This window comes from Nanorana parkeri, unplaced genomic scaffold (assembly GCF_000935625.1).
Source record: "Nanorana parkeri isolate BGI_ZX_2015 unplaced genomic scaffold, ASM93562v1 scaffold860, whole genome shotgun sequence".
NCBI lineage: Eukaryota > Metazoa > Chordata > Amphibia > Anura > Dicroglossidae > Nanorana > Nanorana parkeri.
In genome coordinates, this window is record NW_017307128.1 from 574,190 (window position 1) to 589,730 (window position 15,541).

General features: G+C 43.5%; 1 protein-coding gene across 1 annotated transcript in view; it reads right to left on the bottom strand.

Annotated features, from left to right (window-relative positions):
• BMP2K (BMP2 inducible kinase) overlaps nt 1-15,541 on the bottom strand; it is a 153,169-nt gene that overhangs the window by 20,565 nt on the left and 117,063 nt on the right. Inside the window, exons 15-17 of the mRNA XM_018565573.1 lie at nt 15,490-15,522; nt 15,290-15,456; nt 4,135-4,295 (exon numbers count right to left, since the gene is read on the bottom strand). Of these exons, the coding sequence (XP_018421075.1) occupies nt 4,135-4,295; nt 15,290-15,456; nt 15,490-15,522 (361 nt within the window). The remainder of the gene's footprint in view (nt 1-4,134; nt 4,296-15,289; nt 15,457-15,489; nt 15,523-15,541) is intronic.

Genomic DNA, 15,541 nt, shown 5'->3' on the forward strand with positions numbered 1-15,541 from the left:
GAAATAGTGTATGGCCAGCTTTAGACTTCTTAATGGACATAGTGGCTACAAGAGATCTCTTTCTGATAAACTGTAGCCAGCTCAAGGAATGAAGAACGATTTCCTGGGCTGAAACTACATGAGTAGGGAAAATTGAGGCCTCAACACCATCTTGTGCCTGTGTAAGACCAATTTTTTTTGTTCCCTCATATTTTCTATATTGGTTAAGTTTTGATTTTAATATTGTATTAAGGTATATAATCCATATACTATGAACTGTGGTAGTTGACAGTGTATGCCTTTACTAGCATATTTTTCATATGGATAACGTTTATCTTTGATTACAACACACATTCACCGTGGCATCATTTCAATAAGCTTATGCAATGTCACAACATTTATTTCCATCCAGAGTTGCATTCATTTTTCCCCAAGATCTTGTATAGTGATGATCGGAGAGTCGGACCACTGCGTAAAGTCTTCTCCAGCACATCCCAAAGATTCTGAATGGGGTTTAAGTCTGGACTCTGTGGTGGACAATCCATGTGTGGAAATGATGTCTCATGCTCCCTGAACCACTCTTTCAAAATTTGATTCCAATGAATCCTAGCATTGTCATCTTGGAATATGCCTGTGCCATCAGGAAATAGAAAATCCATCGATGGAAAAACCTGGTCATTCAATATATTCAGGTAGGCAGGCGTTGGGCACATAATGTTGGTGAACTTGGACCTGACCAACTGAAGCAACCCCTAAAGCTCTTACTCATTTGCTTAGCTAAATGCAGGTGTTACTTTTTTGGGGGCCAAGCAGTGTATAAGCACTAGTGTATAAGCACTATAGTGTATAAGCACTATAAGTAATGATCAACACAACAGGAAATGAGGAAATCAATGCAAAAGCAACCCACTGATACCAAGAGTAAATCATTTTTTTTGTCATGATGTCCATAAACTGCATGTAGAACCAAAACTTTTTTCTACTCTGGATAGAGCATGTAAAGGTTAAAAGGTGGTTAAAACTCCTGTCAACTTGTTTTATACTGTCTGTGTTCTCCCATTGAGGAGATCGCTCTTCTCTTCCTGTCCCAGGGATAGAACAGGAAGCCGAGCAAGAGAATTACCCTCATCTACTGTTCTGGTGACAACTGTAATTTTGGATTTCCCATCACTTTCTGTTTCTGTAATCATGTTCATCAGGACATATTAAGAGAGTAAATATTTCCAGCAGGGACACAGCTAAACCGTTCCTACTATACTAAGTTTTAGCTAGCCATACACTAAGTTGTTAAATAAAACAGAGAACAATGTGTGACTAAAGGAATTGAAAAAGCACACATATTTTGTGTCTTGATACAGGGTACTCACAGGCATAAATGACAGTTCGAAACAATCAAATTTTCATCTTACAAAGCAGAACACTCAAGCCGATTGATTATTATTGGGGAATACCTGATTTTCACTACTGCATTACATGATAATCACTTAATAGAAAAATGCAATCCGTTCATTCTTCTTGGTAATGAATTGCATTAAATGTTGTCCTTTCGTTACATTTTTCCAGCAACCAAAATTGGTAACATTTCTTTTAATGCGGACCGCCATAATGGGACATTCTGTGTTTGTCGTGGATGCATGCGTGCTCTTACCTTATACACTTTTATTAATTTTAAAGAATATGCAAACCTTATATTTACAGTTTTTAATCAGCTACACATTTTCAGGAAGGTCAGGTAAATGTCCATCCTTGTTCCTTAAGCTGGCCATAAAATGCTATATATTTTTTTTTAAATATTAAAGATTCATCCATGCATGCTAAACAGTATTGATGGACGAGTCTACCGCAGCGCCCTTTTCTGACAGCGGTGGGTGTGCCGCTGTCACAATACTTGAATAGTGAAGGCAGCTGATCCGCTGCCATCACTGTTCTCTCAAAGATTTTCCATCCGGCTTCTTTTGATTTTCTGATCAAATGATGCCGGGTAGAAGAGTGCTGACAGGGGCACCAACTGTGCGTAATTCATTCAGTGTAAGGCCAGCTTTAGTCTGAAGTGTGTTCTTTTTTACCTAATTCACAGTCCAATTATCAAACTTCTAAAAATCTCTACAACAAAACAAGAATAATATTATCTTTAGGTATCTTCAGCAGTTCTCTACCAAAGGGTTTCTATGCATGTGACTTGTGATGGTTGAACAGATTGGTTGTTTGTCAAGCTTACCCAATAAGCTGGTGCTCCTGATAGTTGGCTTACATTATTGGGTTCTATCTAGCAACTGCCAGTTGTCACAAGGGTAAGCATATTTTGTCACAGTGGCAGTTACTAGTCAATAAAGGAAACGTGGATTCAAAACTATAGACAGAAAAAAATATTCTGTGGGCTCTTTTTGCCTTGCTACAACTGAGCAAAATCTAAACTATGGATATATATGTGCAATGGTACATTTCTGACACTAGCAATAACACAAATGTTTACAATATTTTTTAATTAAAGGTTATAAATAAACAATGTAAAGACATTATAGTATACATTGATTAAGAAAGTAACTTTTGGCATCTGCACATATCTATCAATGTTAGACTTTAGGAATGAACTTTGAGACATAGAAAGGACAGTATCATGCATATGGGTGTAGTTTGGTTAGTGAGTACTAAAGATGAGCGAATAAATGTCCCTGGTTAAAGATTTTTGATTAGATCTGGCTCATTCATGGTCAGAGGATATTTGTGGAGAATTCCCAACACAATGGTGTTGTTTTTCTTGGTGTAACTCCACTTCCCTTAAGTATACCAGCCTGGAACAGGAAGAATAAAGGCTGGTATAGGAAGATGTTCATGAACATGCAGACCTGTTATGCTGATAACTCATAAGCCTGTCAATTTTGGACAAGCGATTTAAGTTGGGTCTTGAGCAGGGCACCCTCTCTCAAAACATGAGCCTGATAGCAACAGTGTCCGAAAAAATGTGGTGCAGGAGAAGAAATGTGAGACAAACCACTATATGAAACGTACTCACGAAGAAAGTGATTTGAATGGCACTCTCATGCACCAGTTACCCTACATCAGGGGTAGCCAAACTCCAGCTGTGGTGGAACTACAAATTCCATGAGGCATTGCAAGATTCTCACAGCCATGGACATGGCTCCCATCTTAAGGGCATACTGACTGGTATCAGCTCAGCAGTGGAACTGAACCCAGTAAAAGTGAGCGCAAATAAGTTCTACTACCTGGCGTGTTAATAAGTGAAGGGGTCTTCCGTAACAGTTATCTATTTACAAAGTAAAAGAAAAAATATGTATGCCTTTTAACAAAAATCCTAAAAAAAAGACTGAACTATGGATAAAACTGGGATTAAACAGTCACCCATGTATCCACTGTGCAGCTTCAAGAATCAGAAAAAAAAAATCCCAGATGCTGTAGAGTAAAAGTGCTGATGGTGTCATTCTTATTTCCTTAAGTCTGTTCAGAACCAATTTTACAACTGTGTGGCAAAGTTCCACATAATTGCCTACCAGCTTTGCTGCATCATCTTTTTGGCAGCACCGGTGGTTTCTTTTATTGTAGAGTGGTCTTTTGATAATTCGCTCATCTCTAGTAAATACAAAAAGGCAGGTTCCGCCTTACATAAAGAGACTTCCAATCTGTGGAAGTTTGTGCAAGCTTGCTTAAAGCAGCTGAGAGAATAGGATGGAAGTAAATGGTTTTAGCACATTTAAGCAAAACAAACAGAGAATGATATGAACAGGTTTATTTAACCATGTTTTTGGAAACAAGAAAGCGACTCTTACAGGCAGACGCATATTAAATGGACATTACAAACATTAACATAATGTGAAAAAGGACCAACTCTTCTTTCAAGCATCGTCAAAGGGCATCACTGGTCCGACACAACCCATGAAAATAATATGCAGCAGAGGACAAGCAGGACACATTATAGTTTATCATGTATTTATGTAATGCCCTCACAGTTACACTGTCGTCAATGGTTGTTCCTTGCAGATTTTGTTTTTCCCTTAATCCGGACACAATGTTGCCCCTCAGACACGTAGAAAGAAGTTTGGAGTCTAACTGTGGTCCATGAGCCAAAACAATCTCTGGCTGACAGTTCTGTATGTCCAATTTATTGTGAAGCAAAATAAGCCTTCAATTGTCCCTTACTTGATCTTAGTAGGTCAAATTCCCTGTCCAGTAGCTCTTCCTCTGTTAATTTGGAGAAGTTGTCATCCCCAAATGGATTCCAGCCAGACATATCAGGAGGATTGTTGGTATTCTGCTTTGGGAAACTGGATGCAGGCTCTTTGTCTGGGACGCCCATAGATCTGTGGAAAGAATAAAAGGTTAGTAACAGGCAACAATAAGCAGTGATATCCTATGCACTCTCAAAGAACCGTAGCAACATGCAGGACATTTTTGCTTCAAGTATTCTGACCTCCTTTGTGTTGTATCATGAAGAGCCCTACCCCTTTGCCGCACCTGTTTTACCAGAACACAAAACAGCAATTTTAGGATTGGCGCCTTTTCTGATCTGCAAAATTGTTCTGGGCCTCAGATGTCAGGGGATCAACACAATAGCCAGGTAACTAGAATATTCATGTTTTCAGCAATGGCAGTCCTATATTCCTCTCATAAGAGGTTAACTGTAAAACACACTTGTCAAGACAGAAATATGTAGACTGCAGTTGCTGGCTTTCATCTGAAAATGCCACTTGCCTGGCTTTCATCAGCTTCAGTACTTCAAAGCCACAGACCTGGATCATCCATGTAGCACATGAGGGATATTTTATGTGTTCCCATTCAAATAGCAAACCTTAAAAAGAATTGTAAAAAAATATAGATGTCGAGGGGGCGTGGTGAGCCGCTGACCAAGATGGCCGCGGTCTAAGCGAGCTCCGCACACTCGATCCGCAGGAAGGCACCACAAAGCCAACGAAAGCACACCACACATGTGCAGTCTTCCGCCCCTTAGTCAGGAGACATTGGGCACGCTAACCGAGCGCTGAAGCGGTGGGATGCGACGCAGCCGACGGCAAAAGGAGCCCCGATTCAGCAGAGGGAGAAGGGAGCCCAAGATGGCGGACACACCACGCCGTGAGGGGACATGTGCAGCCAAAGCAGCTGCACCTGAGGTATTTGACTCCTCTTCACTGGACAGCTTGCCCCTCACCCCAGTGGAAACCCATGAGAGTGACAGAGATGCCGCCCTGCTTGACAAGTTCTTCAGCATGTTACAAACGGAACTATCAGCAGCTACTAGCAAGCTGGCAGCCACACTGACCAGGGAGATTAGAGAGATTGGGGCCCGCACAGATATGTTGGAACAGAAAATGGATAACGTGATCACTGTAATTGAATCACAGGAGAAAGAGATGGATTCCTTCTCTGACAAACTGACAGTGGCATTGGATAAAATGGAGGACCTGGAGAACAGGGCCAGACGTGGTAACCTGCGGATCAGGGGACTGCCTGAGTTTATAGAGGACCTAACCTCCTCAGTTACAGCCCTTTTCCAGGAACCGGTTCCGTCAGTACCGATAGAACGCCTTGAATTTGACTGTATACACAGGGCATTGGCCCAAAAGCGCCGTGATGGCCCACCGAGAGACATCATCATTAAATTTACATACTACAAAACGAAAGAAGCCATCCTGCACGCCGCGCGTGATCGCCGGGACCTACAGTTCCAGGGGCACCCATATCAAATCTTTGTGGACCTGTCCCCAACTACCATTCAAAAACGCAGGGATATGAAACGGTTCCTTGCTATCCTAAGAGAAAATAACATTCCATACAGATGGGGATTCCCCTTTAAAGTGATGTTTAGTCACAAAGATGGACCGTTTACTGCAAACACGCCGGATGAACTTCGCAAGATTCTGGTTAGCCTATTCCTTCTATCCACCTCCCAGCTGACCTCTACCCCATCGGGGGATAGCCAGCGCCCAGCCTTGCCAACTCCGATCTGGGAAAAGAAGCAGAAGATGAGAGCCGCTTTGCAGAAAACGAGGGGGGACAGCCCTCACCTTTTTGATCCGGCCTGAGGGTCTCACTTATCGCTTTGAGTTTAACCCCCTTCTTCCTCAGGATTTCGCCCGACGACCTCCTGGAAATGTCAGCCGGTGAGATGGCAATGTTGGACCGGTTTAAGGACTGCCGTTATACAGCTCATGGTCTATTTTTCCTTTTAAGTTGCTCTACCGCCACTGCACCTGCAAGTTGAATCGTTCGATAGTTTGTTTATCTGCTGTTTATTAGAGGCTCCGTCCGGGCTCCACTGTTATATATGCAAGCATGCAGGTGCGGTGGCTACCTTGAGCAACCCGTGTTCCGCTCCTGCCCTGTAGCTGATCCGAAGCAGTGTTATATGCATTCCTACCCGTGACTTTTAAAAATCTTTAGCTTTACTAAGGTGTACTGTTTGATTGCTTTCCCTGGGGATCGGTGGGATCGCGCCCCCCACGAAGACAGGCAGAGTAAGTGGTTTTCCCCCTCGCCTGGCTTGTTCCGCCGACCTCCAAGGACGGTTAAAACTGTTTTGTTTGATTGTTTTGTCTTTGTCTGTCTTAACCTGTATTCTTTCCTCTATTGAAGATCCTTCCCCAACCTGTCCCTGCCCTCTTTTTGGGTCCCCTATAGTGATGACTCCTCCGGTTCAACTTCCGTGCTACACCATCTCCTGCCCTCCACTCCACTGTGCGGCTGCTATAGGTGAGGCAAGTTCAGGAACAGAAAATGGATAACGTGATCACTGTAATTGAATCACAGGAGAAAGAGATGGATTCCTTCTCTGACAAACTGACAGTGGCATTGGATAAAATGGAGGACCTGGAGAACAGGGCCAGACGTGGTAACCTGCGGATCAGGGGACTGCCTGAGTTTATAGAGGACCTAACCTCCTCAGTTACAGCCCTTTTCCAGGAACCGGTTCCGTCAGTACCGATAGAACGCCTTGAATTTGACTGTATACACAGGGCATTGGCCCAAAAGCGCCGTGATGGCCCACCGAGAGACATCATCATTAAATTTACATACTACAAAACGAAAGAAGCCATCCTGCACGCCGCGCGTGATCGCCGGGACCTACAGTTCCAGGGGCACCCATATCAAATCTTTGTGGACCTGTCCCCAACTACCATTCAAAAACGCAGGGATATGAAACGGTTCCTTGCTATCCTAAGAGAAAATAACATTCCATACAGATGGGGATTCCCCTTTAAAGTGATGTTTAGTCACAAAGATGGACCGTTTACTGCAAACACGCCGGATGAACTTCGCAAGATTCTGGTTAGCCTATTCCTTCTATCCACCTCCCAGCTGACCTCTACCCCATCGGGGGATAGCCAGCGCCCAGCCTTGCCAACTCCGATCTGGGAAAAGAAGCAGAAGATGAGAGCCGCTTTGCAGAAAACGAGGGGGGACAGCCCTCACCTTTTTGATCCGGCCTGAGGGTCTCACTTATCGCTTTGAGTTTAACCCCCTTCTTCCTCAGGATTTCGCCCGACGACCTCCTGGAAATGTCAGCCGGTGAGATGGCAATGTTGGACCGGTTTAAGGACTGCCGTTATACAGCTCATGGTCTATTTTTCCTTTTAAGTTGCTCTACCGCCACTGCACCTGCAAGTTGAATCGTTCGATAGTTTGTTTATCTGCTGTTTATTAGAGGCTCCGTCCGGGCTCCACTGTTATATATGCAAGCATGCAGGTGCGGTGGCTACCTTGAGCAACCCGTGTTCCGCTCCTGCCCTGTAGCTGATCCGAAGCAGTGTTATATGCATTCCTACCCGTGACTTTTAAAAATCTTTAGCTTTACTAAGGTGTACTGTTTGATTGCTTTCCCTGGGGATCGGTGGGATCGCGCCCCCCACGAAGACAGGCAGAGTAAGTGGTTTTCCCCCTCGCCTGGCTTGTTCCGCCGACCTCCAAGGACGGTTAAAACTGTTTTGTTTGATTGTTTTGTCTTTGTCTGTCTTAACCTGTATTCTTTCCTCTATTGAAGATCCTTCCCCAACCTGTCCCTGCCCTCTTTTTGGGTCCCCTATAGTGATGACTCCTCCGGTTCAACTTCCGTGCTACACCATCTCCTGCCCTCCACTCCACTGTGCGGCTGCTATAGGTGAGGCAAGTTCTCCTCCACCCTACCAATGGCAAGTTTACACTACTATCCCACAATGTCCAGGGGTTCAATTCACCATCGAAACGTCATAAAGCATTTTCGTATTATTCCTCATGCCATACAGATGTTGCATGCCTGCAGGAAACGAGATTTTCGAAGACCTCCTGTCCACGTTACCTCCATAAGCACTTCCCCAGCTTTCACTGCGCTAACTTTACTGAAAAGAAGAGGGGGGTCCTAATAGCCTTCAGACGGTCTCTACCCTTTATATGCCACACCGAAATAGCTGACCCCACGGGCCGCTACATCATCCTGGTTGGCACCCTATTTGATGTAGAGGTGACTTTTGTCAACTACTATACCCCTAATGCCCATCAACTCAGATTTTTATCCCACTTATTTCAAACAGTGGCACATCATGCCAAGGGCCTTATATTTCTGGCCGGGGATTCCAATCTAGTTATTTACCCAATGCGGATAAAACCAAAAAAGCACAAGACCCAGGCCAGAATAGGAACGTGCCCTTAGCTAACTCCGCCTTTCTCACTCTACTGAATGACCACCGCCTAGTAGATGTGTGGCGGGAATTGAACCCGGCGGCTAGGGATTTTACATTTAACTCTAACCCACACCAGATTTTTTGTAGAATAGACCATGTCTTTACTCCCCAACGTTGCCTAAATCACTTTACATCGGCTAAAATTAAAGCAGTCCCATGGTCAGACCATGCCCCAAATAGCATCCTTCCAAGAAAACCTCACCTCTCTCTATTCTAAATCTCGCACCTTTAGCGCTGAGAAGGCAGACGATATCTTACAAGATGTTGTACTCCCACAGATCAAACGGGATGACTTGGACCACCTCAGCTCCGAGGTAACCACTGAATAAATACTTCTGGCTATTAAGCACCTCAAACCATCTAAAGCCCCTGGCCCTGATGGCTTTTCGGCCCTATACTATAAAAAAAACTGGCTCCCCTCCTGGCACCTAAACTGGCCGCACTGTTCAACTCCCTCAGACAGGGCCAAACATTGCACCCCTCCTCACTCCTAGCCTACGTATCCATGATTCCCAAACCTGACAAAGACACACTAGACCCCAATAACTATCGGCCCATATCTTTACTGAACGTTGATATCAAAATTCTAACTAAAATCCTCGCCACACATCTCAATTCAATACTCCCCAATATCGTCCATAGGGACCAAGTGGGCTTTATCCCTGGTAGACAGGCAGGAGATAATATCCGCAAAATAATCCACCTGATCCATGTCCTCAAGTCTCGTAACATCCCAGGTTTCCTGTTATCACTAGATCTACAGAGGGCATTCAATTCTATCTCCTGGGACTACCTCCACTATATCCTACACAAATGGGGTTTTGGAGAATCCTTTCTAGTATGGTTACAGGTCCTATACTCTAATCCGATAGCCCAGGTAAAGTAACTGGGACAACTATCCCAGGAGATCCCTATCGGCCGGGGAACCCGCCAAGGATGCCCACTGTCCCCAGCTCTTTTTGCATTGTCAATTGAACCCCTGGCCATACCTCTTCGCTCTAGCGCCAACATCAGAGGAATTGAACTTGCGGGAGTGGAGTATAAGGCTAGCCTGTTCGCGCATGATGTTATGCTGACCCTGACACAGCCGCACACCACAGTCCTCAACCTGCTCAACCTCCTGCAGCAGTTCTCCGTGAACTGGGAGAAATCCGCTGCATTGAATATATCTCTGCCTGCCCTTATGTAGGAGAATGTTCGTACCAATTTTTCATTTACCTGGGCTAAATCCTATATTAGGTACCTAGGTATTAAAATGACAGCATCTTATGAAACCCTGTATTCCGCGAATTATATTCCATTGTTCAAAGCATTGAAACAATTACTCACCTCATGGTCGACCCATAATCTATCCTGGATGGGAAAAATGTCCGCAGTTAAGATGACGCTTGTGGCCAAACTCTTATATCACTTTAGAACACTGCCGGTGCAAATTCCCTCTCATACAATGCGCACGATGCAGCGGAGTATCCTCCAGTTTATCTGGCACCCCCTCAGGGCTCGGGTGGCAAGAACCACTTTATACAAAAGTAAACTTGATGGTGGTGTGAGCCTCCCCCAATGTACTGCAATACTATCAAGCTGCTCAACTCATACCACTAATAACTATGCATCAGCGCCACTTGCCCCCACTATGGCTTATGTTGGAAATCCCAAATTGCTCTCCCATACCTCTCACGGCCTTACCCTGGTTGCCAGCCTGTGATAGACCTAGGACCCTTAGCCCTCTCATGATGCATACTCTTAAGGTGCCCATACACTGCTCGATTCTCGTACGAGAATCGCGGGAAATCCCGCGATCGGACGAGAATCGAACAGTGTGAACGAAGACGTGCGACCATTTCTACTGTACGGTCGCACGTCTTTTGTCTTAAGGAGCATGTTAGAAAACCAGCCGAGAATCGTACGATTTTCGGCTGGTTTGAACGGTGTTCGGGAGACAAATGCCGAACGGGCCGGTGTGCGCACGCGCACACTGCCCGTTCAGCATTGCAGTCATCGGAAGCCCGCCCCTCAGGGGGGCGGGCTTGCGATGATCGAGAGTGCGATCTGCTTGTCCAAGATGGGCAGATCGTACGTTTTTTTTTTAATCACTTTACAACCATCGCAAGACTAAGGTCTTGCGATGGTTGTACAGTGTATGGCCACCTTTAAGGTGTGGGGCTCTATTAAATACTCAGCGCACCTGCTTTCACCATACCTCCCATAGCTTCCCTTGTTTGCCCAACCACTCTTTAGGCCTGGCCTGGACAACCCCACGGCCTTTAGTTGGTGGATAAACAACGGATTCCGAACAGTACATGACCTTCTGCGCTCCTTTGCCATTCCTTCCTGGCAATACTTGGATTTCCACTCTAATTCGGAGGAGAGATCCCACTAATTTATTTACTTGCTTTGAACATATGTGTCTTCACGCCCCGGAGGGCCCAGGCCTCATAATTCTTTATTCACAATTAAATATAGATTGGTCAGCCACACTTCCCACACTTATGTTCGCAGCTGGGAAGGGGACCTGCCACGTCAGTGGTCCATGAAGGAATGGCAGCAGATCTGGCGCAATGTCGCAAAATGCTCTATTAGCGTTACGAATGCTGAGGTAGCCTATACGGTAATGATGAGGTGGTATCTGGTCCCAGCCAGGGTGGCGCGCCTATTGCCCACAACCTCCAGTACCTGTTTTAGAGGGTGCAGAGAAAAGGGAGATATGATGCATACCTGGTGGCACTGCCCCCTGGCTACATGGTTCTGGGTCAAGATATTTAAATTAATTGGCTCCCTATTCTCTACACATATCCCAATCAATTTTCAATATGCCCTGTTCCACATGTCTATACCAGGGTTGAGTAAGCCTCAGAGGGCTCTGGCGCACTTTATTTTCCTGGCAGCCAAATTGACTGTTGCAGGAAACTGGAAGAAACAACAAATCCCTTATGGAGAATTTAAACAGAGGTTGGATCATATTATGCTTAACGAGCGACTATCTAATATTTTGAAAGACAAACACTCCAGGTTCCTGAGTGTGTGGGAACCATGGCTCTCATTCCGTCACCCAGGGATAGACCCGATGAGCTACCGAGGTATATAACGTGGATTGGACAGCTGATGGCTATCCGTGTGTGACGTGCAGGGCGGTAACCATGGATGTCCTGTAGGATGCTTGATATATGCAAATATGGGACCCCCCACTCCCTAGTAGTATGGGTGACCGGCTACTAGTACCCCCCCCCTCCCCACCAACACCCTTTTCCCCCTTTACCCCGATTTTCTGTTTCCTGGGGCCTTTACCCCGCCTTATGTTTTTGGTTGATCATCGGCTCACTGCCAGGGGACAGGATACTTGCGTCACAGCACATGTCATAGAGTCAATTGTATAATTTGAGCGCTTGCAAATGCAAGGTCTCCCTGTTCCTTGAATATGCTTATGTATCATACGTAACTCTAGTACCTGTGTACTCATGATTGTAATGAAGAACCAAAGCAATGATACACTGTGAACCGATATCTTTATTATGTTTGATATGTGAAAATTTCAATAAACATATTGATACAGGAAAATATACAGATGTCTAACCTTTTAGCTGTTTGGTGAAGGTGTTTGTGCAGGTTACAAGCTACTCTGAGCAGTTTGAAAGAGAAAGTAGAGGGACACACTGATGGATAGACTGAGCTTCTTCTCTTTAACATACAAAGCTTCTCTCTAACCCTTTGTTAGGACAGACAGTACTCAAATCTCGTTCACAAGTAATAAACTAAATCTGCCAACACAGTGCAGGCAGGGTTAATTAGAGTAATCATATCTTTCCACATCCCCTCTTTAACATTACAGTAAGGGAAGCAAGAAAGGATTTGTGAGCAAGTAAAAAACACCTAAAAATGTAAGCAGCAATTTTTAAATATTTATTGTAGGTTATGCTATGTGAATGGGAACATATAACAAATATAAAGTACATGTTATCACAATTTGGCTGCAAAAGTGGAAATATACTTTAAACCTGTATAGAAGGCTAAATTTCTTTCATGACAAATACAGTTAAGAGGATTTTTGCCTGGACTGAATATCCAAGCCTGTGTTGTAGAAATGCATTTTCCAGCATCTGCATTCCCAGCCTTACAACTATATAACACCTGAAAACTGACAAGACAATTCTGTAAAACGATAAACATTCCATACCTTATGTCAGCAGCAATGCCAGTTCCTACATTTGCCCCTCATGGGTTATCAGCCTTTCTGAAAATGCGGCAATGCAACACGAGAGGAAAAGGACCAGCTTTGGCAGCCCAATCATAAGGTTTATATTCCAACACAGGAATAATTCATAGCTTTTGTATATGGGTATCTTCCTTGCAAAGTGAACATAAGTGAACATTGAAATAAACAAAATGTGTTCCATTTTTCCAGCTAAAAAACGAAACCCATAATCCTAAGTTATTCATTTGATGACAGGTTTCATGCCATCAAATCTGAACATCTTGGCTAGTTGGGAATAAGGTAATTCAGAATAAAAGAACTCAAAATCATACCGATTTTCAAGACAAATTCCTCCTGGTTTTACATTAATATATGCCACAGCTGTTATTGTAACACAGTAAAAGAAAAGATATGCATGGCTGATATGCATGGCATGGCTCAGCAAAACCCGCTAAAAAGTAAATATGTGGCACCTCTAGGTGCCGGAACTCTGAATTCCCTGGCAAACCTAAATACTGTGGTTCTAGGATAGAGGACTAGTGAGCAATCGAGTGAAACAATGGCTCTGGCACTGCCCCTTGCTCAAACTCACAAATCACCTTACCAATTAATATTGAAAAGTGAGATATGGATGTGCACAGCCATCAATCAAAGAAGACGGTCAATATTTGCATAAAACAGCACCCTGGTAAGGCTTCCCAATATGCTATTCAAATATAGAAATCAAATAATGCAATAATGCTGCATATGCAGGTGCCTGCTATGCAGCATCAGAAGCAATCACACTTGTGCAGTTTGGCCATAGATTGATTTACTCGAACATCCTGTAAATACACAGCATCTAAATTGGTTTAGCTATGCTTCATTTATATTGACAAGAGACTAAAATACATTCAAAACACCCTAATGCGAACACAAACAACACCATTAGTTTTCTTAAAAAAAGAGCTTAAGTCACAATGTTAGAGGAGACGTAGCTCAATTCTCTAACAGTAACCTGGCAGAACATAAACTACACCTATGTAGCAAATATATACTTGTAAATGAATGCACGAACAGGAAGCTGAAACTTTCTTTATTACAGCATATTAAGCACAGTATATAAACACAATCCAGTAAATTAGGTTGAATGAGCTGCATTAACAGACTCATGATGCAATGATACAATCATTTGGCTGGATCAAAATCTTTAGGCCTCCATTCACACGAGTGATTTGAAGCACATTTCTAGAAGCGCTTCAACATTCAACACTTGATTTCAATGTTATTCTCATGTGCCTGTTCCTATCTTTAGGACAGGATCACGTATGTTTGGCACAAATAGAATTCAATAGTGGCACCTGAAAAATGCATGCAATGCAATGCTCGTATTTCACGCCTAACATCGGTCTCCTCTTCCTACTAATTGGCTTTCCATTGGCAAAAAAACACTTAAGCCTAAAGGGCAAATAAAAATATAAAAAATGCTCAAGTGTGAATGGGAGCTCAACCTAAACTCCAAGAAGATCTAAAATAAACAAATTAATGCATTCCTGCATTCACTTACACATCATCATTTCTGAAATATGAGTAAAATGATCAGCCTTTTGCAAATCTATCGTATCCCAGAGTTCAGACTGTGAAAGGACGTGACCTGTAAGTGTAACTTAACCACAGCAGAGAAAAATCAGGTCTACTACCTTGTCAGACATGGCTGTTCTGCATGGCAGAGCTGTGTAAATTTTAGGACTGAATGAACAGAAATACAAATACTATGGCAGATAAAACAGCTCCCATACAGTATATGTATTTTATCTGTATGCCTGGTGAAAGATGCCATTTGTTATAAATTTACAGTGTGACAGGAACCCATTTGTTCTTGCAAAATGGCCTTCAAGTGGACCTATACTCGAACATTATCTGCCAATAAAAACATGTGGGGAAGTTAGATCATCAGTAGGTCACCCAATGGCCAGAGAGAAGACATCAGCTTGAAAAAACAGTGGCAAAGATAGCAGAGCAAGTGGGGATAGTGGAGCTATTTGCACTACTGTAGAAGAAAGCAAAAGCAGAGGGTAGGCCTGCCATAATCTGCAAATATGCTGTACATACAAGCACATTATGGCAAGACCTTCCGCTGCTCACTCTACTGCAGTTGCGCTTTAAAGCTCAGTGAATTTTTCTGAGATGCTAAATAGAATAATAGAAAGACTTGCTTACCTATCGTAAGCAAAATGCTGCTCTAGTCTCTAGCATTCAAGACCAAAAACCAAGGGCTTATATACTCTACTGCCAAGGTGAGCCCTGGTCATCTCTCTTAAAAATAAAGCACATTACCCAACAGCTGAACCCGTTTCTGAAAATGAGGTTTCTTTCACCAAAATGGATTATTACATGACATTATCAGATTGTTACATGTCTAAATACCATAAAGATATATTTTATTATTTTTTTCGGATTTCCAACTACTTCTTACATGCTGGTGTTACTTCTCACAGTTCCCACATGTTCCGGTTGGGGAGTGGAAACGAAGGCCGGGGTGAACTCTTGAGGAGATGTCAGATACCGAGGAGAGTGCAGCTGCTGCTGCTGCTGTAAAAAAGCCTGGTGTTGCTGCTGCTGTAAAAAAGCCTGTTGTTGCTGCTGCTGCTGCTCTTGTTGTTGTTGTTGTTGTTGTTGTTGTATTTGTACATGTTGATAGTGATGAACCTGAAAAAAATGTGTAAAT